Source organism: Genypterus blacodes, unplaced genomic scaffold, assembly GCF_046128005.1.
Source record: "Genypterus blacodes isolate CSIRO-AG114 ecotype Tasmania unplaced genomic scaffold, CSIRO-AGI_Gbla_v1 ptg000195l_1, whole genome shotgun sequence".
Taxonomy (NCBI): Eukaryota; Metazoa; Chordata; class Actinopteri; order Ophidiiformes; family Ophidiidae; genus Genypterus; species Genypterus blacodes.
The window spans coordinates 1,337,765-1,361,839 of record NW_027466995.1 but is presented as its reverse complement, the minus strand read 5'-3'; the positions used below and the strand labels follow the sequence as shown (position 1 = coordinate 1,361,839).

General features: G+C 43.4%; 1 protein-coding gene across 1 annotated transcript; it reads left to right on the top strand.

The window, feature by feature from the left end:
* Positions 1-12,220: 12,220 nt before the first annotated feature.
* On the top strand, positions 12,221-20,726 carry valopa (vertebrate ancient long opsin a). The gene is made up of 5 exons (XM_076169308.1): positions 12,221-12,584; positions 15,378-15,588; positions 17,364-17,487; positions 17,590-17,823; positions 20,490-20,726. Exons 1-5 carry the CDS (start codon positions 12,221-12,223, stop codon positions 20,724-20,726), a joined length of 1,170 nt encoding a protein of 389 aa, XP_076025423.1.
* The last annotated feature ends 3,349 nt before the right edge of the window (positions 20,727-24,075 follow it).

Genomic DNA, 24,075 nt, shown 5'->3' with positions numbered 1-24,075 from the left:
CCAATTGGTGTAAGTCCAAGAACTCAATGTGACACTTTCTTTAGAAGGACAATGTTGTGAAAGTGGTGATAGAGCACCTCCTCCAGTTGCAGCAGAGAGATGAATGCTATGCCACCTGTTAGTCAGGTATCAAGGCTGCAGACTGGGCCGTCAGGAGAGGTGGAGCGTCCACAGGGTCGGCTTGATTGATCGCTCAGACACACAAAGGTCTTTGCTGCTCGGCCCTGATGCACGCCAAAGAGCCTCCAGAGCCTCCAGAGCTTCTACCTACTGCTTCATCAACTGCCTTTGAATTTCCTCCACTTTCTATAAACATTTAGCATATTCCTGAGGACATTTCTCAGGGACAGGGCGTCTGCTTCGCTCTGCTTGGCTGTGGCCGTCAGTATTGATGGCAGAGCGAATAAGAAGTGAGAGAATTAAAGGCAGATGAAGGACATCGAGTTTATCCCCATTAAGACAAACGAGTGCTGAGGCTTGGCAACGTTTCCTCTTCTCAAAGTTTGTGTTGCGGGTCAAGCATGTAATTACCTTGACAATGGGATTTTTCACAAAATATGCCCACTTCCATTACCAACGTCATTCCTATTCACTACAACTTTAATCAATGTTTTTAAAGTGTTAAGGAAGGTTACTATAGCGATTAGTGCCTTGGTTAACCAGCAGTCTTTGTGTGCCAATACAGGAGCAGCCAGCCTCCCCGGAGCATTCAGTCCCACCTCCACATTGTCTGAGCGCTGCTGTGTCAAACTCTGCAGCTCATTTGCTCCCTAATAGAGATGAACTGGTGGGGACAATGTTGGGTGGAGGGGTGGGGGTGTGTGTAGACAAAAGGACCCTCTAAGCCAGGGAAGGGAGAGAGAGAGGAGGAGAGATATGGCTGTAGCTTACCTACTATAATTTATTACATTTATCACATGTCACAGCGCCTAAAGTGCTTTATAGAATCACTGTGTGGACGGTGTAACCATGTCAGCTTTCAAATGATGATTTATTAGCGGACAGGTGTGGAAAAGAAACCCCACTCAAACTCCTCAATGTCCATCTGACGTGTAGTTAAAGGTTCTGATTCCTTGTAAACACGTGGCGGGGGAAAAAACAAAATACCAATCAATATTACTTCACTGCAATTATTGATTATTGTTTAACTTGGTAATGTGATGAGCCTTCACACGCTACAAATGTGATCAGACCAGGACGATGTCTCTCATGTCCCTTAGATTGGCAGTGACCACAAATCGTGTTCACTTACAGCAGTCCAGATATTCTACATGGAAGAATTTGGAGAGAATTTACACAAATTGTAAGGAGGTAATGCAAAACAATAATCTGAGTTATGCACAAATGGAGGGACGGAAGCAGAGAGACACAAGGCATCAACTTTATCCCACAGCTGGAGACAAGATCAATGGGTGCATGACGTGTTCAATGGTGACGGTTATAATGGTGAGGATGAAAATGATGAAGGTGAAATCCATCGGCCTTACGGAGCTTTACATCTGTAATCTCTTTGTTCTGCAGAGCTTAGAGCTGCAGTGCACGTCAATAGACTATAGTTACCTTTCCCCGCACATAAACGCTTCACTAAATCACTGCGCTGGTGTGAATGTTTCCAGCCTTGGCCACAGGCATGTATCAGTTCAAAGGATTGATTGATTTATTGTTTTTTTTTGCTGTCATTCCCCCCCACCCCCCTCCTCCCTCAATGCCACTGCATCCACACATTCACCCACTGTGGATTTGTTTTAATTTGCAAAATGTTGTTCAACTTCCTGCACGGTCCAAGATACAAACCTGGGATTTGACCATTAGAATGTTTGTGTATCTGTGTGTACTCCTGTGTGTGTGTGTTCGATGTTTATGTAACACTTCATGCCTTTCCTAAGTGCAACGAGGAGCAAGAGCTCTGAGGACAAACCGCGCTGGATTCCAGGGTACATGTGAAATAAGTCTTTTGAAAAATGTTGGCCTGTACGTTTCCACCATCTGTAGATCCAGACCATCACTCCAGCTGTTCTGTTACAGCTGCACAGTCTATGCCAGAAAACAACTAAAAATGCTCTTACATGTGGATAACTTGGTACATTTGTTGGACATTTTGGATATTGCAAGGATAAATTGTATTAATTTTCACTCTAAATCACATCAAAGGATAAAAACAAAGCTTTGAGAGTTGAGATAGCTTATCAGAGTGAAGAAACGATCAGGAATGGCAACACAATAGGAGAGAGGAATTAGTTTGGCATATGTGAGGTCAAAATGGAAGTGAAAAAGTCCTAAAATGAATGCGGCGAATGATTCAAGCTGCCAAACGCTGTTGTTGCTTGCAACCTGACTGATATAAAATGAAAGTCACAGACCTGCACGCTCCTTTTTTTCTGCTGATTACGAAGGAACAGCCTTTGTAAGATAATCATTAGCACAGGAAGGTGTGTGGAAGTAAACAACAGTTGATCCATAACTTTTGCCTTTCCTGCACAACTTTTAAACTTTCCTGGTTGAAACTATAAAAAAGTCTATAATTTACGCCACTGATTTTCTGATTTTCCTGTTTCTCTCTGTGTTATTGTCTCTTGAGGTTTAAGGGTGATATGAGTTTGTCTCTCAGAGGGAAAGAATCATTCAAAAACTCATAACACTGTGCAATTATGTTCCGAAGCAGAAAATGAAATGGCTTTATGACACATTGGTGGTTTGTAAACTTGTACAAACAAAATCACATCTACGTATTCAGATTGCCGTCGTACATGAAGATGACACACAGCAGGAAAACGATAGACTGACATGACGCACAATGGGTTCCTTTCACAAGTGCAGACGAAGAAGCCTTTAAGCGCCGCAGGCTTATGAGCAATAACGCAAGGTGCTCCGTCAAACCCCAGATAAACAAGGTCCTTCATGAAAATCCTGGGGGGAAAAAAACAGATTTATAGAGAAATAACAGAAACTCATTTGGTTTCAGATTATGTGTGCAATAAAATGGAATTTAGAATAAGCCTGTGAGTCATGCAGACAGACACAGGGCAGTCAAAGTACACGGCTCAGAACATCACTCTCCATCTTTCAGTCATAGTACAATGACAGATAGAACAGAACGATATGAAAACTGGGTGATGGCAAACTGCTGGTATTAGCTCCAAAATGAGAGTCTGTAGGAGAAGAGAAGCTTATTGTGCATCTGATCTGTCTCGCATTTTTTTTACTATAGATGTAAATGACATATAACATGAAAGAGATTTGCTGCTTTGGTCTTTTTCCTGCTCCTTGAGGAACAAATGTTACAAACTCCTCAAAACACATTCGCTACAGTCACACACCTGCTTCTCAAAGTCCCAAAATTGTGTTGGGAATCGGCACCAGCTGTATAAATCTGGTAAAAAAATGCTTCGGGTCCGGCATACTAAAAGAAATCTGCACTACATCAACAATATGATTCAGTTATCCTCATTAATTCCTGCTGTTTCCTGTCTCACCCAGCATCCCTCGAGTGTCCTTACCAGTCTGCCTGAGAGGGAAGCGGCTGGACCCAGAGAGAAACTGCATATTTCATCCGTATGAATTTGTCAAATCTAGTCCTTCTGCAGTATGTATGATGAACACCCAGCGCTCCTAAAAGAGCAGCACAAGTACCACGGAGCAGCTGTGGAAGTCTGCACTCCGATTGGGGAACTTGGGACCTCATTCATTAGAATTTGCATATTTTTGTCTAACCCGAAAGAATGAAAACAAAACAAGTTCAGGTCTAATTCAGGACTCGCTCAATTTGATTGCACCTTGGCGGACTTGCTGATGAATCCCACCTGATCCTAAACTGAGTGCCTGTACTTGTCAATTAGTGATGGCGAGGAAACTGAACAAAAAGGTTTTTAGGGCCGTGTGACGAATATTGACTCAATAAGTGGTTGCAAAGAAAGGACGGATTTTTCCCAGTTTCTCAGAGGTAGAATCCATTCTGTCTGAGGTTGGTTGGACCTTTTTTTTTTTTCTTCCAAAGTACCAAAGGCAGGATCGGAGACACAAACAAGCAGAGGGCATGTTTTTAAAAGCAGCTGTGCCATAAAAGCAGAAGGTTTGAAAGAAAGACACCAGTGTGGAGGTCAAAAGACGGTTTAACCTCAAATTGGGACCAAAAATATGTCTCTCAGCTGCCAAATCGTCTTCTTGGGAAAGAATTTAGACTCTTTTATGAGCGAAAAGGAGGCTGACCAGATCTGTATCAGCTAAATACGGGACAGACTCACTGCACAATCTTTCACAGGGTTTCCTTCAGTAGTTTCTCATAAAAAGCAATGCATTCCATTCCAAAATATAAAAATGAATTCCTTTGTAATTCAGCTGTGTCACCAGGCAGAGAGGAATTTGAGGAACACATAAGGACAGGGCTTGTCCAATTGTCCAAATCCCTCTGAACCTCTTATTCAGACGAAGGCGTCTACACAAAATAGACAATGTCTCTGATTTTGTTCTGGCAGAAGCAAATTCAGGCTGGTTTCGAAACTATGCCCGCGCACAATGGCGAGAAAAGCAAAAGTCTTTCACTAGCATGCACTTAATCAGATTCCTAATTTGGTTTCAAGAAAAAAAATCACAGAAACACAAACGGGACATATTGTAACCTTGGTGAGAAATCATTTGTGGTAGCTGATTTTTTTCTGACGCACATTGAGTCAAAAGTTAAAACCGCCAGATGTCTGTTTCCGATATGTTTGCACCTCAATTCACACAACTTTATCTACGTCGTCAACCCTCACATGAATCCTGTGTGACTTAAGGAACTACAGCTGCTAGGAATCCAATGAAGGATCCCACTTGCTCCTTTTATACTATATTCTTACATTATGCTCTCATGTGGTGTGGATGGTGTCAAGCTGGTCAAACTGGTAGACTTCCTGTTATTTTCTGCAGCTCTGTGTGTGTGTATACCATAGTCTTAATGCAAACCCCTTTACAGCTTATTGGCTCCCGTCTGATTTTCCTGGGCTTTATGAAAATTGAAAGCCGTGATACGGGTCAAAATGTTTCACCTGGTTCATTAGTTTCAAGATTTCGAGAAGGGTCCGTGTCTAAAGAGGAATTAAGCCATACTTCAGTTAAGAGATGAGAGCAGCTCCTGGACATACAGTTCATCTTTCTACAGGACATCCACTTGACTGCCTCATTAGCCTTCAAGCTGTTCTCTCCAACTCCTGACTTGAACACACCCTGCCAATCTGTCAGGGTGCTCACTGCTTCATCTCTCAAGTCTTTGTAGATGGAATGAATACATGATTGCTTTAAAATACCGCATGAGTCCTGCTGGTGTTGAAGGCGTTCCAATTTCAGAAATGGGTGATTTGCAGTAAAAGGGTTGATAATGTAATTTTCCATTTAAGAGCAACGGCTGAACATACCCACAGTTTGATCCGTGCATCGGTACATCGTGTTCTTCATCATCATCGGAACATCGTCACGTCTGTCTGCTCCTCATGTGGCCGCAGAGGGAGGATGGGGGAGGGAGGCTGTGTTTTTGAGGTGACACATGGTTTTCTCAGCACAGACAGATCAACATCTCACTGGCCTTCATGAGTCTCCAGGGCAAACAGCTGAGACTGACCTTGTTTTCTGAGCTTTGCCTTCGCCCGCTTTGCTCCTCCGCCTGCCCTTCTGACATGATTTGCGTTTGATCTTAAGTTCCTAATAAGCTCCATTAAAGGAGTAGTGGATCTTGTGACACTGGAATGTTGCCGTGTTCCAGCTGCATCTAAGGAGCTACTAACCCAAAAGTAATGTTTTGGTTTAATCCAGGTGTCATTGAGTGTCACGTGCTCACGCAGCAAGAAGGTCCTGCATGAGTTCAAATCTCATGGCTGACTGGAGCCTGAGTCTGTGTGAACGTGGTGTGATCTCACAGTATCTGTGTGGGTTTCCTCTTGATGCTCCAGTTTTCCTCACAGTCCAAACACATTGAGGTGAGGTGAAATTGAAACTCCTTGTCTTTCAGCCCTGTGACAGACTGGGTAGTTGTCCATGGCGCACCTTGTCTTTTGTCCAGAGGATTCTGGGATACGCTCCAGCCCTCGCTGACACTGCAAAGGACGTACAGGTGTAGAAAGAATGTTCCCTTTCTAGAGTGAGAGTACTACAACAACAAGTTTTGCGCTGATTTTCTTTTTGTACAATGTAGCTGATCCGTTTCTTAAGATAACAAGAGGAAATAACCCAGGTGAGGATATAATAATATATTTCTAACATACAACAAGTATATAAGCATTTACAACAAACCATATTTCAGAAGGATCATCTTCAGTATACAACCAATTAAAAAGAAAATTGCAAAATGGGCAAATCTGGGCAAAGATTTGAGCAATTTTATGGTTTCATAACCAAAAACAGGCAATCTAAGCAAAAGTACAGGGTGTGCTCAGAAAAGGCGATGCTTATTTGCACATGTATGTGCACACACGCACACACACACAGCACAGGAGTGTGAATAAATCTGGCAGACTTAGAAGTGTCTCTTCACATGCATGCATCAGGGAGCATTCAGTCTGGGCTTCCAGCGGCGCTGAAGAACCCAACAGACTGCCAGCTGCTCCATCATCCTCTTCACCTAAGGCCAAACTAATTTAGCAGCACTGAGATACTGAACTTTACCTGCTCAGCTCTCTGCACACCACCAAATTAAACCATCTCCCATTCAGAACAATATGCTTTTAAAGATGTGTAATATTGATGGAAAAAGGGCAAAATCTTTCAAATATATTTTCTATTTTTTCCCCACCTATACCAGCTTGTTCTCACTTAACACACAACCATCCAGAAAAAGGGCTAACAAGCTCAATCAGGATTACACCTTTACACACAAGCACACAACAGGTGTCTCCAGAACAAAGAGGGATAACAAGAAGGAAGAGATGAGTAACTTTTTCCCTCCACAATGGGAAGTGATCCGACATTTACGCACACGGCCCCGGAGAGCGTTTGGAAAGGTCACACCACTGCAACACCAGTGGAGGACTATCCCGTTAAAAGGTTAGCACAAATGAAAAGTTTAATACCAAAGTTCTGCTTCTGTGTGATCACAAAAGGTTACTATTGCTCCATTAGGCTGTTGCTTCTAATTACAGTATGTAGGGACATCTGGTACTGTCCACAATTACAAAAGCCCAATTAGCATTTATATAGGTTTAAACGGTGGCAGCGGAACATGATTACAATAACTACAGGAGGGATAAAGGCTGAGGTGTGTGAATATCACAGTCATGGATGACTTAATGAGAGCATTCATGCCTCACTTCCTTTCATACTACCTTCCCCTTTGCTGACCAATTAACATATGTCCATGAAGACAGCGCGTAATGTTTAAAATGAAAATAAGATGAAAGGGAAAAAGAACTCTCACAGCATTTCATTTTATATTCATGAAAGCAATGTGCTGGGCAAAGTTATGATTTAGACTCGGCCTTGTCAACAATCAGATTGTGTTTCTGCCTGCCTATGGCCTTGCTTACATCTTCTCTGACTAGACCAAGAACTAATAGGGGGCTAAATGCCAGTCTATTTCCTGGTAAGACGCTGACGATTATCATTCATCTCGTGACAGGGGGTTGTCTGGGCCTCTCATGTGGGAGATAAGAGAGTATGCAAATAAACTAGCTGCCCAGGCAGAGGTGAAACGTGTAATGCCATTTAGAGGCAACTGGCATATGAAAAAAAGGTCCCAGGATGAGTTTCATCAAAACAAGTCGCCCAAAATCGTATTGCCTCACCTCACCTCCCCTCCTCAGAGCAGAGAACACACTGTGGCTGAGGCTGTTTTGATCTCTGAAAGGTCCGCCGAGCAGGAAGAAATTAGCCGAGGCTGACGGCACAGAAATGATACTGACACGCCATTATAGGTCATCGCCTTGTGAAAGAGTTTTTTTCCGCTTACAAACGGAGGGGAAATGTTTCTGGTTGTGAGGAAACATTTCATTTCCCTTAATGAAGGAACATGGGGGACTGCATGAATATTTGAGAGCGGCGATCGAATCAGAGAATGAGCCTTAATGATCCTTTTGCCCTTTTTGACTCCAAAGGAAGAAGTCACTGAGGTGTCATTTCAGTGTGGCTCATGTACACACACACTCACACACTCACACACACACACACACACACACACACACACACACACACACACACACACACACACACACACACACACACACACACACACACACTCACACACTCACACACTCACACACTCACACACACACACACACACACACACACACACACACACACTGTGGGTTTACAGCCTATTGTTGGACTTAACCGAAAATGGCTCTCTTCATTAGAAACCTCTTGTGTGTCCCAGTTTATGCGTTGTAAAGCAGTATTCAACCAAAGCTCAAGATCGACACGGCACAGCAGAAGCCTCTGAAGGAACACATTCAGCTCCCGCCAGCTGATGACAAGGTTATTCCTTCCACAATGTAATCAGTAAGACCTGATCTGAAATCAATAACAAGGTGACCTATATTTACAGATGCTTTCTTCCACCGGCTCTGCCCTTCAATGCAGACGCGTAATTCATTTCTATTGTGGTATTAAAGATCTGCCAAGGTAAACACTCACATCTAGCCAACATATGGATATGGCGACTTTCCAAACATAACTTTATAGAGACATTTCTCAAGAAAGGCAGGTAATCCCAGGAGTGAAGGGACTTGTTGGACTTTAGGCGAGCAGCATGTTGGTCTTTGTCTTTGAAGGGATTGTAATGCAATTCCCCCCAATGCTACTACCGGCTTAATACACAGAGCCCACCATCCAGCAAGGGCTCAAGAGTAATCAACCCCCAAAACCTTTCCCCGAGTCATTACTCAAAACTTGCGTCGGAGCTGGAACCCGTTGAACCAGCGTGGGCCTGCAGGAGGATAACCGGGGGTCAGCTCACTTATAGACCATAGGGGCTGCAGGGATAGATCGATCTGCAGGTGTGGGATTTGATGAATCAGTGTGACCTCTGAGTGACAGCTGAAGGCCACAGAGAGTGAATCCCGTCACCGTATCTGTCATGTAGGATTTTCCCCGCGACATGGAATTTTGAAAGGTAAATGATTGGATGTACGTATCAGCACAGTTTAATCTCATCTCACAACCTTTTACACCGTTTGTCCAACATACTAATGTACTGTTTATTCCTTTATGGACCTCTTATCACTGAGTCATCTCGCCTACTTGTTGGCATGATGCATTTAGTGTGTCAGTTTGGAATCACAGTCAAATCCTCTTGCTGGGTGGTGGCTGGATGGTTGTTTTTATGCTTCTTCCTCTATTGTTTAATGTCTGCTTTCTTTGTTCTTGTCTTCTTAACCTGAGGCTGTTTTCACATATGGACACAAGTTTTCACCGCATTTTGTTCCATTCTGTCTTTTTTGTTTGGATCAATTGGTTTCACATTGCGTTACAGGGAGACCAGACACACACACACACACACACACACACACACACACACACACACACACACACACACACACACACACACACACACACACACACACACACACACACACACACACACACACACACACACACAAACACACACACACACCAGACTGTTATTTACTTAACATAACTGCAACATGGACCGTTCATTTCCTCAAACTCACACAGTTGAGATGTAATTGCTGAGCTCTGTTATCTGAATTTTGGGACGTTGTGACAGCAAAATTACTATTGACAATGTGTAACTGCTCTCTGCTATAATTACAAACTTGAACTACACACTCAAAGCATTTGTTGAATATGTTGCCGCTGTGAGTGTTGGCAGTGTGTTTCCTCCTGGTCGTATCATACAAAACTTTTGTTTTGGTTTGATTAGTTCTTTCAAACTGAATCATTGTCTGTGAGAGAGAGCTGTTAGACTAATTTGCAAGATTTTACATGAAACTTTGCAAATTTGCTCATCAAGGAAACATCTGAAGGTCAATTGGGAAGAGTAAGAGGGCGGCAAAGAGCTTTTGCTCCTGGATTCATCCCTCGTGTTGCTCCTGCGTCTGTTCCTGATTTGTTTTGGGTTTCACGGTCTGTGTTCCTCTGTGCTCCTCTGTGTTCCTCTGTGCTCCTCTGTGTTCCTCTGTGTTCCTCTGCTCCTCGTTTTATTGGAGTCAGCCCTTTGCCTTTGTGTTTTCGTTGCTTTGTGTTTTGTTGTCTCCAGTGTTCCACTTGTGCCTGTCATCAGTTTTGTGTCTTGTGTCTTTTTGCTCTGCCATTTTCCAGAAGCCATATGCTTTGTATATGAGTTTCCCCCGTTAGCGTCATGTGGCTTGTTGCATGTTGTCTTAGTTTCTCTGTTATGTATCTTCTCTCCTACACACTCCTACACTACACTCACTTCTCAGTCCTCTTCCTTGCACTCGATCTGGCTCAGTTTCTCTCTCTCTCAGGCTAGATTGTAACAAGTTTTACATTTCGCTGCCACACCTCAACGTTGGCTTTAATCTTAAGTGTGCACATAAAGAAAACTCTTTTTCCCTCTAGCTCCTAGTGACACGATGAAACCTTATAAATGCATTTTTGGTTAAAGTTAATCAAGCACATAGCGCTCATAGTTCTCTAAGCTTACATGAAACTGTAGCAAGACAGGAAGAGGAATGTGAATTACATGTCTTGACACAATGAGCACAGATCAATGATAGATCAATGTTTACAACGTTTACAATTACAATCAGTGGCTCTGAAATCAATAACTGTATATCTCACATAGAAACAATCTGCACTCATGTTACTAAATCTCATAGAATCCATGGAACCCTCAAGAATCAGCACACACACCTGGTCATCAGGAGGTGTAATTCAACCTCCATCCACCTAGATCATCTTGATGATAGTCTTTAAGCGGTCACAAGCGAGGGGTTTCAGCATCAACAGCGTCAACATTAGTAATTGGACGATGTTCAATGAATCTAGATTCTAGAGCAACAGCCAGATAATCCCAAAGTGCTGATGACATCACTGCAAACTGGTGTGTTTTAGGACACACCAATGCTACTCAAAAGTTTATATTTCATTTCATCTCACGTACTCAAATACATAGCAAGTAGTGAAGCCCCTGGATCATTCACACACTCCACAGGTCACTGCCCTGTGGTTCACATCACCTGTCCCATAAAAACAGCACGGTCCAACATGAAACCTCATCGGCATTCACACAGTAAATATATTCAGTGTCCAGGGCCTGATATTGATCGTATGATATTTGCAAACAAAAGCACAAGTTTGAACTCGGCAACGGCGCTTTAAAACACCTGCTGCCACACACAGGTCAGCCTGGCACAGACAATAAACCTCCTTTGTGTGACGGTGACGGCATGGATGACAGCGGCGCTCACAGGCTGACAGCTCTATTGAGTGAGAATGAAACTGAAACAACATATGAGGTCATCTGAACCTTTTGAACTTTTTTTTTAACCCGCTGTCAACATGAAATTCTTCAAAGTGTAGAAACAGAACATTTTGTTTGATGTTGAGGTATCAGGGGGTCTAAGTGTGTGTGAGGGAGAGAGATTGAGGGAGAGAGCTGTGAGTGATTGTAACTGGTATGACACAAGGTTTGTTCAAAATTCAAGAACAGAGATTAAATGTGTGTGTAGTCAGAATACACAATTAATGAGGAAAAGCTGAAATTTGTGGGGTTTTTTTCCTAAAATAAACTTAATCAGAAGAGTTGCCCATGGTGTGTGAATTTTGATCGTGTGTGTGTGTGTGTGTGTGTGTGTGTGTAGTGGGTGTGTAGTGAGTGTGCCGTGTGCAGCTGGAGTGTGCGTAAAAGCTGAACACGTCCATCCGTGCGAGACGCATCGGGGATGGAGATCGCGCCTCTCCGCACCCAGAGGGGCAGGAGCGATGCCGGAGCGGAGTATAAAACCCGCCGCGTTGAGTCGCCGCTCTCCACTCGCTTTTTCACTTTACGTCTATACGTCGCCGCTCCGCCGTGTGCGCTTTCCTGCCGCGCCTCACACGCGTCGACGCACGCAGCCGCGCTCCGTATTTTTACGCGCGGGTTTCCTCCTGCGCGGCGCTCCAAACATGCGCTTTCATCCCAAGAGGAAAAGTTTCCCAGGACGGTCCCAGATCAGAGGAAACGCAAACAGAGCAAACGGAAACGTGAGTATGAGAAAAACAGAGCGATAACGGGATTTTTTTTCCACTCTTAATCTTCAAGTAAATCACTTTTTTTTTTGGTGTGAAATGGACAATGGATACTCTAAGTCTTTCAGTGAACACTGTGTCCTACACTGTGGCGACAGAACTCCCCGAAACCGACGACCCGTTTACCGGACCCATCAGGTCCATCGCGCCGTGGAACTTTACCGTCCTGGCCGTGCTGATGTTCGTGGTGACCTCATTGTCCCTGAGCGAGAATTTCCTCGTCATGTTCATCACTTTCAAGTTCAAACAACTCCGGCAGCCCCTCAACTACATCATAGTCAATCTGGCCATCGCGGACTTTCTCGTCTCCCTCACCGGTGGACTAATAAGTTTCTTGACGAACGCCAGGGGCTTCTTCTTCCTCGGGAGGTGGGCTTGCGTCCTGGAGGGGTTCGCGGTGACATTTTTCGGTAGGTGGACGTGTTGTTGTCTTTGTTGATGTAAGGACACATTTCACACTTAAACATGTGTACATGTGTGTATGTGTGTGTGTGTGTGTGTGTGTGTGTGTGTGTGTGTGTGTGTGTAAAGCCAGTGGAGGGAAGTAATGGAGTGAGAGTATACAGCAATATTGTTAAGATTGAAGAGTAAGAACGCACACACATGATTTCTATGAGGTGTGTGTCTCCATAGCTACCATTTAAGCAAACTGGTTCCCATCTTTTATTGATTTCACCCAGTAATACTAATTCCCTTCATCCAGCTGTGTGATCAACATACTGGAGCGTGAACGCAACAGTCATGTAGAAAAACACCTGGATCTTCAAAATAAAAGCACAACACTACTGTTCATTCATAAAAATATCTAAATCACGATTTAATCTCTATATTACTGACTGCAGGTGGGATTTATCAGGTGGTATTGTTTTCATTGGGCATATTGTGAATTCTAAATGTAAAGGTGCCCTCAGCAGATAGAACCAGCAGGATGGAGGTTCAGAGTGGCTTTAAGTAAATTGACAACCCTGTGACCTCAAATAACTAAGTTAGTGGATTGCCTTTAGTGGTGTCATGTCTCCTTGTGTCCTCCTCCGACAGAATGCCGGTTGCAGTTTCCCAGAATCAAGGCGAAAGATACAACGAGGTTAACCGCTATAACAAGTTTACCATCAATCCCAATGTGGCAATTTGAACGATTTACAGACAAACGGAAAAACCTACTGTGTTACGTAACCATGGGGACCACACAACTCAATTCTTATACCCACAGATTGAATTCTGCGACTAAAAACAGCAACAAAAAAAAATCCCAGTGAGACAAATTAACACCAATGGGATTATAGCACTATTGGATTAGATCTGTATAATCTACAAGGATAAACACGACACACACACAGATTTACTACCAGATACAAGCTCGTCCATATTTAATAATAATATGGTATGAAACGTCGCAGGTGAGAGAGTGACATCTGCATCCCATGGCAACGTAAAACACACTTAGTGTATTGTAGTGTGTCATTATGTTGAGAGGCTGCCAGTGTGAGGAGAAACCATTTGATGTGACAATTATCATCTTGAAGCTCGACTGATGTCTCCATGAATAGTGCACTAAGGCTGGAGGCTTACACCTTATAAGGGTTTGGGATTGAAAGCAGAGCAAACCATCCAATTTTGTCATTGATGGCAGTTAGTTTGAGTGATAGGTGGCTATGTATGTGTGTGTGTGTGTGTGTGTGTGGGGGGGGGGGTTACATGACACTGCATTTAATATTCAGCTCAGGGGCAGAATCTGGTCTAAGTCTATAGGTCTTCTATGTTCTGTTGTTTATTATTTCTTATTTACATAAAGCACACACTTCTAGGCAAATTCACAATTTGAACATCAGGTTACTCATTAAATTATATGTTTGAAGATATTTTTTTAAAATGTCATTGAGTTATTATTCCCTTCATAAATGTTCCTCTCGTACATTTGTTGGCATGTAGCTTCTTCCACAAACTCAAAGCTGTGTCACATTCAAATACTGTTTACGTTGAAGAAGTCATATCATTTTGGATCCACACTCTTGAAAAATGTGTACTTACTTTCTAGATTCTTTATTTCAAGATGTATCTACCAATGTGGGGCCATCATCTAGTTGAGATAGAGCATTTTGAGCAAGTGCCGAGGTTTTCTAGCTCAAGGAGTCCAATTAATTTCAAAATGTGCAAAGAAATGCATGTTTTGGTTGTTATGGCCATCTGGAGTGAAAGATTTGGCCTTGGCTGAGGTTTGCACTCGTTGCATTCACTTGTTTTAATATTCAGTATAGATTTCCTATACTTGCGTGTCAAGATATCGGACATAAACTGACATATGTCTTGAATGCCTTGTGTGACTGTAAATCAGATATGTTGGTTCGGCTCTGAGCAAAGCTGTGAAATTGATGGCGTGGATGCTGAGGAGGAGCTACAGTAACTAGGCTCACTTCACCACAACATAACTCACTGTCTCATGAGCCTGAAGCACCAAATATGCTCCTGGCTCTTATTTTACCTGACAAGGTTTAGATACTTTCCAAAACTCATGTCTGCTGAAATCAATCAAACAGCTTACAGCGTATGACATCAACTAAAAATAAGTATTATACACATGGAATTAACAATAAAAATAGTCCTGTCAACAAGTCGGCAGTAAAAGGCAGCACCTTGGCGGCGCTCGAATGTATTTTTAACCCAAAATGCACCTTTATCTGTGAAGCTGACATAATTAACACCCAGGTTTCCGGCTCTCCCTCTCTTTTGTCCTTTTCCAGTGAGCAGGTAGGCTCTGACACCGACAGGAAGTGGCTCTGAGAGACACAGTAGCTAATTAACCAGTGTGTGAGCGAGAGTTATTACCATAATTAAAGTCTGCTTTTTCTCTTCCATTAGGAGGTCGCAGCATGCTACCCGCCGCTCTGCATCACTGAGCCCCTCCTACCACTTATACCTCTGCACACTCCACTATTCACCTGTGATCCTTTTGTAAAGCATTTAGCAGAATATAAAGATTAACCAACCTTAACTGGGCAAATTCTAAGAATATAGAGAGGAATCATCCATGACAGGTCAGCAGGGGGCAAACAGACCGCTGTGATAACAAATGGCAAACACAGCGCTGGTGGTTCTCATGGTTATTAAATATAAATGCCAAGATGTGAATGTGTGCGTTTCTTACCACTGTCATCCCACTGATCTACAGCAGTTCCTAAAGAATGACCTCCTGCTGTTTGCCTCAGGGATCGTGGCCCTTTGGTCCCTGACTGTTCTGTCCTTTGAGCGGTTCTTTGTGATCTGCCGGCCTCTGGGGAACTTCCGCCTGCGTGCAAAGCATTCAGTCATGGGCCTATTGTTCGTCTGGACCTTCTCCTTCATCTGGACCTTCCCTCCAGTGCTGGGTTGGAACAGATACACTGTAAGCAAGATTGGAACTACCTGTGAGCCCGACTGGTGAGACATGCATATTATTGTTGTTCTAAGTCTTTAGATGCAAATGCAACCCGAGGCAAATGTATGATTTATATTGAAGATTGGGCAAAGATTGTTGGACAATGTACCTCATTTGTGCCACTGGGGGGATTCTCCCTGGATTCAGTCTCCGCAAAGGCTACACACAAGATCACAGACTTGGTGGCATCCGCCTTCTGGCTCAGATTTACATTGTTGTTTCAGCCATATTAGCTCACAGTGCGATTTTGTCTCATGGAGAAAAAGGGCAAGAGGCAGTTCAGCGCTGACCTGGGCCCTCGGGGTGCCATCTGGGTAATGCTGCTGAGCTCCTTTGATCACAGCCGTGCAGGTAGGGAGTTGAGCGGTTGCCTGAAGCTCTTTAATGGAGTGATTGCTCAGAGGAAGCGCAGGGGGAATAAATGCTTCAGTTCAGACAATCACTTTGACAGACGCCTGGAGTGGACGCTGGGTGAATCCCTGACCCGCTGCATCACATCGCGAAACATTTGGTTTTACGCCGACTTCACTGCGAGAATGCAAACGGCACACGTGTGCAAAGTCCAACAGCTTCATTCATGTTTATCTGTTGTTGTCACAGACACACAACCAACAATTAAAGTTTGTTTGTTTTGAAATGATCTGAAATTGTAATCTAACTGGCTGTTGAGACGATTTAGAAAGCACTCATAAAGAAAATACACACACACACACACACACAAATACAGCCCATGAAGCATATATTCAGCACATTTATCTAATTGAGTTGCTGCTAGAAGTGAACAGGAACAGTGACCAGTTGTGCTTCTCACTCAAAAACACCCAATCAGAACCTGCAACTCCCCCCCAAGCATTACAAAACACAGCAGCTCTTGAACGCAGCACCACAGCTCTACATGTCTATTGTCTGCTGTTCAATCTCACACACTAACCACACTGACGCCACAACAATGATTATCTCACTCATTAATAAAGCAAATTGCACACACACACACACAGTCTGCTCCACATTTCAGCCACATAATGCACAACGTAAGCAATTTGAAGCAGGGGACAAATTATGTGTGTTAAGAATACAGCCAGACAAATGTCTTCCAGCCAGTATGTGTCCAAGTAGGGCATTCAAAGGCCTTTCTCAATAGGTGTGAAATGCTGGGTCTCTCTCTCTCTCTCTCTCTCTCTCTCTCTCTCTCTCTCTCTCTCTCTCTCTCTCTCTCTCTCTGCACTGCATTCAACCATTACCTCCAAATTTATCCACACAAATGAAGTTCTACAGTCAAACCTAATTCTGCTTCTGCTGCTAGGTAACAATCGTCTCACATCAGAGCTCAATGCAGCTTTTTATGCCTTTTACTGAAGGAAGTTCAATCATATGCTCTGCTAAGCTTCTCTGGATAAATAAGAAATAAAAATGATTGCAATCCAAATACAGAAATGGGTGTTTGCCAGCAGGGTCGTTACAAAAATGAGTCCAGTCCGTTTCTCTGTTCACGGGGGTCATTCTAATGGAAATGACATAATTAAAATAAATTAGAGGTGTTGAGGGTCCTTAACTGTGTCACAAAGATTGATCTCATTTATGCAATATCTCCTTGAACTGAAACTTGATTGAGGTACAAAGTCTTTGTTTCAATCTAGACTAAAGCCTCTGAATATTAAAAGTCAGGTACATTCATTTTTATGCTGTAGTTATTATAAAAAACAACAACTGGTCACAATGTTTTCTAAAGCTGTTAAACTGAGAGCATAAACGTGTTTGTCATTGACCTTTTGAACAGGTATTCAGTCAACATCACAGATCACAGCTACATCATCACTTTCTTCGCCACCTGTTTCATTTTGCCTCTGGGAGTGATCATCTTCTGCTACGGGAAGCTGCTACGGAAGCTCAGGAAGGTCAGTGTGGCATCAGATCGGGACGGTAATAAAGTTAAGCACTCTGAATTTACACTTTTAAACAACAGCCTCTAAATGTCCAGATCGTCCCGTCTGTGTGTCCTCCAGGTGTCTCACGGCCGTCTTGCCACGGCCAGGAAGCCTGAGCGTCAGGTGACCCGTATGGTGGTGGTGATGATCGTGGCGTTCATGGTGGGATGGATGCCGTACGCCGCCTTCTCCATCCTGGTCACGGCTCATCCCACGGTTAAGCTGGACCCCAGGCTGGCGGCCATACCGGCCTTCTTCTCAAAGACAGCCACCGTCTACAACCCCATCATCTACGTCTTCATGAACAAGCAGGTAACTGACATTTCTCCATTTCAAACCCAAACTACTGTCATCAAACTACTCTCCCTCTTCGTCTCTTGGGGCCTCCATGTTCATGTTACGAGCGCGCTGCAGGTTACATCAGAGTAACAGATAGGTAGGTAGTTCAATTCCCTTCTTCTTCTTTAGACACGTCAACGTTTGAATGCGGCATATGAAAGCTGCCGCACTGAGCTGTCGGACGTTTCTCTGTGTTGTGTGTTAACCCGGCGCTCAATAATGCATGCCATATGAATAAATGAAAAGTGCAATCCAGGGATCACAATTGTCTGACGGCTTGACTCTTGTTAAAAATACACGGCGGTTCCCATCGCTCCTCTCCTGCCTGTGATGCTCGCAGGTTGTGAAAGGCGATTGCTGACATTTTATTGATCCATTCATCTTGTTTTGACTTTAGCTTCTGTCATCTGGCTTCTTTTCTAAGTGTAAGTGAGAGCCTTTGCTTTGTGCTTTGTCCAAACTGTGAGCAATAGCAGCGATTGGAGAGAGAAAGTGAGTGGAGCTTCACTTTCACTGCTCAGTTTGGTTAAAATCTCACATTTCCAGGTGTTGTGAGCCACAGAACTCTTTTCAATTTCTTTGTAATATAATCTTTATTTTATTAGCTTCATAACAATTTGACTTTGCTCCGTGGTGAGCAGCGAGCGTATTAATATTGCAAAGGTCAAACCAACGTGACACCGCCTCTGCAGAATGAGCAGAATCTGGGACATTTCCAAATAAGACTATTGCTAAAAATATAAAATGCAATAAAACAACTCACAGTAAACAACTCGTATTGATGTGTATTCAAATATGTTCCACTGGCAGTGTAACTATCAGGCGCACACACACACACACACACACACACACACACACACACACACACACACACACACACACACACACACACAGAGAGTCAGAGAGAATTTGTTTTCAAACCGGAGTGTCTTGCTGTTGTGGAGAGCCAACAAGCTTACACAAGCAACCCTGACAAATTCTCTTTATAGTTCACTGAAGTACTTTAAAATTCTTAAACATCTTCATATTCACACTGCTGACATTTATTCTGGCCCAGTGGCCTTTCTTTTCTTCACAAGAAAATGTGAAATAAAGACTCTCTCAAAGACTCGTACAACCAACATGGACTTAAAGTGACTTTCATGTTGAGGGGAAAGTGCTGATGAAGATGAAGATGAGCTCTGTGTGGAGAAAGCCACCAGCAAAACATTCCAAGATGAGCACTGCCAAGAAAACTGCACTCAGTCTGCACATGCATGCTGTCGGCCCAGTTATGAACTCTGTTTGGAGTGTAAACTGGGTCGGGGCAGCGTCGCCGCGGAGATCAGCTGGCACTCACTGAATGTAAATAAGGGGCAGAACTCCCACCGCTTCACCTAACTTATAGAAATCAGCTGACCCGGAGCCTGGACCTCTGGTGCTTTTTCTCTGGTAAAGTAATGAGGTGAGATGAGCCAGAGTGTCAGGGGATTTCCCACAATGCATGGCTCACGCATTGTGGGAGCAATTTAGAAACAGAGAGAGAGAAAGAGCCTCTTGGGTCATAAGTTCAAAGGTCACAAGTGTTCCAACAAGAGGCATTCATTACCTCAACTGGTTTTTAAATGAATCTCTCTCTCTCACACACACACACACACACACACACACACACACTTGAAGTAAATGCACTTCTAACAACAACAACAAACCTTTTGACGGCGGCTTCACACAGTAGATCATTCTGGAGAATGTTGAGGACTCCACAAAGCACCAGAGCTTTATTGTGAAGGGCTTTTGAAACAATCTCATCTCGTACCACATTGTTCCCTTCCCATGAGTGCATGAAGCAGAATCCTCAGTGTTTTTGCAGCGTTATCAGGGGTGTGAAGTATGAAACTCTCCAAAACTACCGTCAGAAAACGATGTAATGCTGCTAGAATCGTCGTCAGTCTCTCAGTGAATGTAGACCAACAGCCACAACCACTGCAGGCTGTTTGAACCCTGTGGATTTGAGCAAAGAACCAGATGTGACTGTGGACAGAGGATCAATATACATGTTCAATAAGTTGCATGTTGAAGGCTGAAAAGTGAAGCTTGGGAGTAAATTTCGTTCAAACCTAAGCTTCCAGTGGCTTCCAGTGAACTTTGCCTTTAATATTCAGAAGCAAAACGTGTTTCCAAATATTAATTTCTCCATTATTATGACTACTAATACTCTGTGGAGAGTTTGAAGAGCTGCTGTAGGTTTTAGAGCTGAGAGAGTTCATGGTATCCAAGGTGACAACATTTCCCTTTATTTCCATCTTCTGTGACGACACAAAGCAACAGACGTGTTGTTGCCTTTGAAAAGACAATCAGGAAGCAGGTAGGAGGCCTGAATCATAGAGGCTGTTGAGAATTATGAGTTATAATTTGCTCACTTGATAGCAGTGGGAGCTGTAAAGTGGTAATTAGTGCCATTAGCACTTACAAGTAGAAGTTGACTGAAATAAAGAATGTAGGGAAGAAAGAAGAAGAAAGCAGCAACAGAATGAATGAAGGAAAAGCTGAAGAAAAGAATGAAAAGCACTACAAGGTTGTCGTTTGCGTCTAATAAACAGCAGCATTATGTTCTGATGTCGTCTCCATCTTTCCCGTTCTCAAGTCTCTCTTGTGTCCAGTTCAGGAAGTGCCTCATCCAGCTCTTCACCGGCAGGGGCACCATTCCCGAGAGCAACCTGAACCAGACTTCGGAGCGACCTGGGATAACCGCCGAGAGTCAAACGGGAGAGATGTCAGCCATCGCAGCGCGCATCCCAGCGGGCACCATGTCCTCCCCCAAGTCGGAGGAGCCAAATGACTCCAACAGCTCCCTCGCCCAGCTCCCCATCCCCGAAAACAAAGTCTGTCCCATGTAAACAACTCACGCCGGCCTCCCCGTCACCGCTCTGATCCTGGACAGACTCGAGCCCATCTGTAAGCCACCTACAGCGTGTTTCAAAACCAGATTAGGAAAGCACGTTTTCTCTCATTTTTGGAGAAAGTACACAGAGGTAAAGACCGTATGAAGCACAGAGCTTTTGAACATGAAAAGCAGAAGCGCTGTGCTCCAGGGTGGTTTGATAAAATTGCTAATATTCGATCAAAACAAGCACAACAGAGGGGACGAGTAGGAGCTGTACAGATAAGGAGAAGTTCAGAGCTTCAGGAATAATGTTAATATTTGCTTGCTTTCTTCCCGTTATCGGAGAATATCTCGCGTCTCCTCAACCGTCATCACAAGCCATTCGATCGTGTTCTGCCTTCGTGTGAGCATCAGCAACAAAAAAAAATATAGGGCTCGTCCACAGTGGATCCAGATTTCCATCTCACGCTCGCCTGCCGCTTTGAAGCTGCCAATGGCTTCTCCAGAGAAATCACAGAGTTGGTATTGGCTGTAGTTGAGTTTATTTTAGATGGAGAGGAAGACAGAAAAGGAGATGGTATGTTTGCTGGCGAGGAAGGAAGATAGACAAGAGTTTGTGGCTTCTTCGACAAAATGCAGAGTTTAGACATGAATGGAGCCGTGACACGGACAGACTTGTGATGTTTGGACAAATTACGTCCAGGCAGGATTTGTAGAGAACAAAGAAGCATCGACTTGTTTGGGTTAAACCCCTACTTTTAAAGATGTCAACAGCTCGACAAAAAGCAAGAAACTTAATTACATTTCTTGTTTCCTGTCAAGCTCTGATGCGCGCTTTAGACGAGATGCATTACAAGATCCTGTCCTCCGAGGGACTGGAGCAGCTACCATCCTGAAGTTTGATACACAAACTCACGGGCGTAGAAGTCTTGAACTGAACCTATCACGTAAACAAAACGTCTGGTTACTTACGATCAGATGGGTGCCAGCATCGGGTTCGAGGAACTGCTGTGATTCAACCACCAGAGGAATGTGGGCAACATCACAAAGCGGGACAATCACTGTGAGCCGGGACACAGTGTGGGCGACTTGTCCCTTGTCCCTCCCTTTAAAAACAAGCACCTGCCTGCAATCCTGCCAAAACCACTGCGATAGGAAAGGCGCAGACGGGTGGACAGGTGTGTGTGTCCGTTGTGGTCGGCCTTCTAGAATACTGTTGTTAAAAGTTTTGTGCGTGATTCGTCCTGTGACATGGATTTCAGGAAATTGAAAGCTTTTCCATTGATGTTTACATGCAAACACACAAGCAGCACACAACAATGAATACATGAACATACACACATTGTATTGTGGCGCACAAAGACGCCAATTGCTCTCAAGGAAGTGTTTAGCTATAGGGAACCATTCCTCACACCATCATTTTTGTCATTGTACATGTATTCTTTGTACAAGGACAAGATATCTTACTCTATTCTCTTCTATTCTACCATCAGCAAAGGTTAACAGCAATATTACGGCAAAACACTCCGACACAGGCGAGCTTTGGAGTTCTAGCTACAGTAGATGAAGCAGTGAGTTTTAATGTGTCCTCTACTTGACTTTGTGGTGCATGTTTGTCCATTATTATTGGATATCTGTACACTGAACAATGTTGTCTTCTCTCTGCTGCACGGTGATTCACTAATGTGTGTATAAAAAAAAAGAAGAAAAAAAGTTGTTGACAGTGTAATCTGTGTTTACAATATAAGGAAGTGTTACAATCATGTTTGGCCAGTCTGGTAAGAGTTCGACTAGCGAGCTTAAAGTCATTGATGCATGTGTAGTTAATGTGATATGAAGAGCAGGACCGTGTGAGACTGTGGTGATGTTCTTTTTTTATAGATTTATATTTCAGTTGAAGTGTTTCAATGTAAAAGGCTTCAGTGTGCTTCAAACAGAGAAACAGAGTCGAGTCGGCCGCATGCAGCGACTGACCAGACGTGTTGAGGTGTGAGAGCAGGTCGGGGGGGGTTACCATCACGACCTGGTTCCTTTGAAGCATACCGAGGCCAGCAGATGGTTACAACCTACTTATTTAATATGGCTTCATCTATCTAATGTCTATTTATGTTGTGCATATATGCAAGATATGTTTCACTATTCCTCTTATCAATACGACTTCTTCAGCCAGGACAGAATCAAGTGAGCATTCCTTCATTGATTGTCGCAGAAACGCCATAAAAAAAACAAGGTTTGACATATGTATGATGAAGAGTTACATTGATTGGACATCAGATAGAAAAATAATCTGTTAAAGAATTACAAATAAGCCATTTTCATTTGTATGTGATTAAAATTTAAAATGCTTTTGATCGCTGACTCTGAATGCTTTTGTTTTGTTTGCATGAACCTGCACACACACTACACACACACACACACACACACACACACACACACACACACACACACACACAGATCTATTTTATCTTTTGGGAGACGTACAGCATGCTGTGTTGCTTTAGGAAGCAGTGACCTCACCTTGAAGATCAGACAGGATATAAATCAAACACTGACCCATGTTACATTCTGCTGTGAGGATTAAACAAAGCACTGCATGCTGGGACCAATTCACATATAGAGTTCACATTGGGAGTATCAAGCCACTCTGACTCTTTGTTGTGTTGTAGGCATGTCAGGACTTTGTGTTATTGTCTTGAGTTCTTAAGTTCATCTACTTCAGGCTCTATCTTGATGTGATGTAAACACAGACGACTCACTAAACCTCGTCCACCTCGACCTCCCACCTATCCGCTTCAAACTAACCCACTTCTACCACCAGCTCCTCAATCAGGACCTTCCCCCCACACATGTCCACAACCTTGGTGCCTGATGAAGCACCTTTAGGATCCAGTGAGAGGGTCCTTCAAAAGACCTTTCAATAAAGGCAACAGAGGCACATCAATAGTGATCTGGGGCAGGAGTGTGTTTCACGGCCCAAACCCTGAACACATAAAACTTCTAAACAAAGACGCATGACCTTCACACAGCAATGAGTGTCAAGGTAAATTCGCTGACACTCATATGAAGGCCTGCTATGTTGGTTGAAAAGCTAAAAGACCTATTCAGATGAAAATGTATCACGTGACACAAAAGGTGGAAGTTTCTCTCTCCACTTTCGAGAAAAAATGAACACACAAGTTGATTAAACTGACAACATAATGACAGTTGCAGGAAATCTTTGCATTAAACTTCAGCTTCTATATGTTTGTCTGTCATTAATCGGATTAGCCCACATCGATCGATTAAAAACGCTGATCAAAATTGCTTCTTTACCTGCTGTACAGCTCAATCAAATGACTCTAATGAGACCGAGCCCTGAGCCA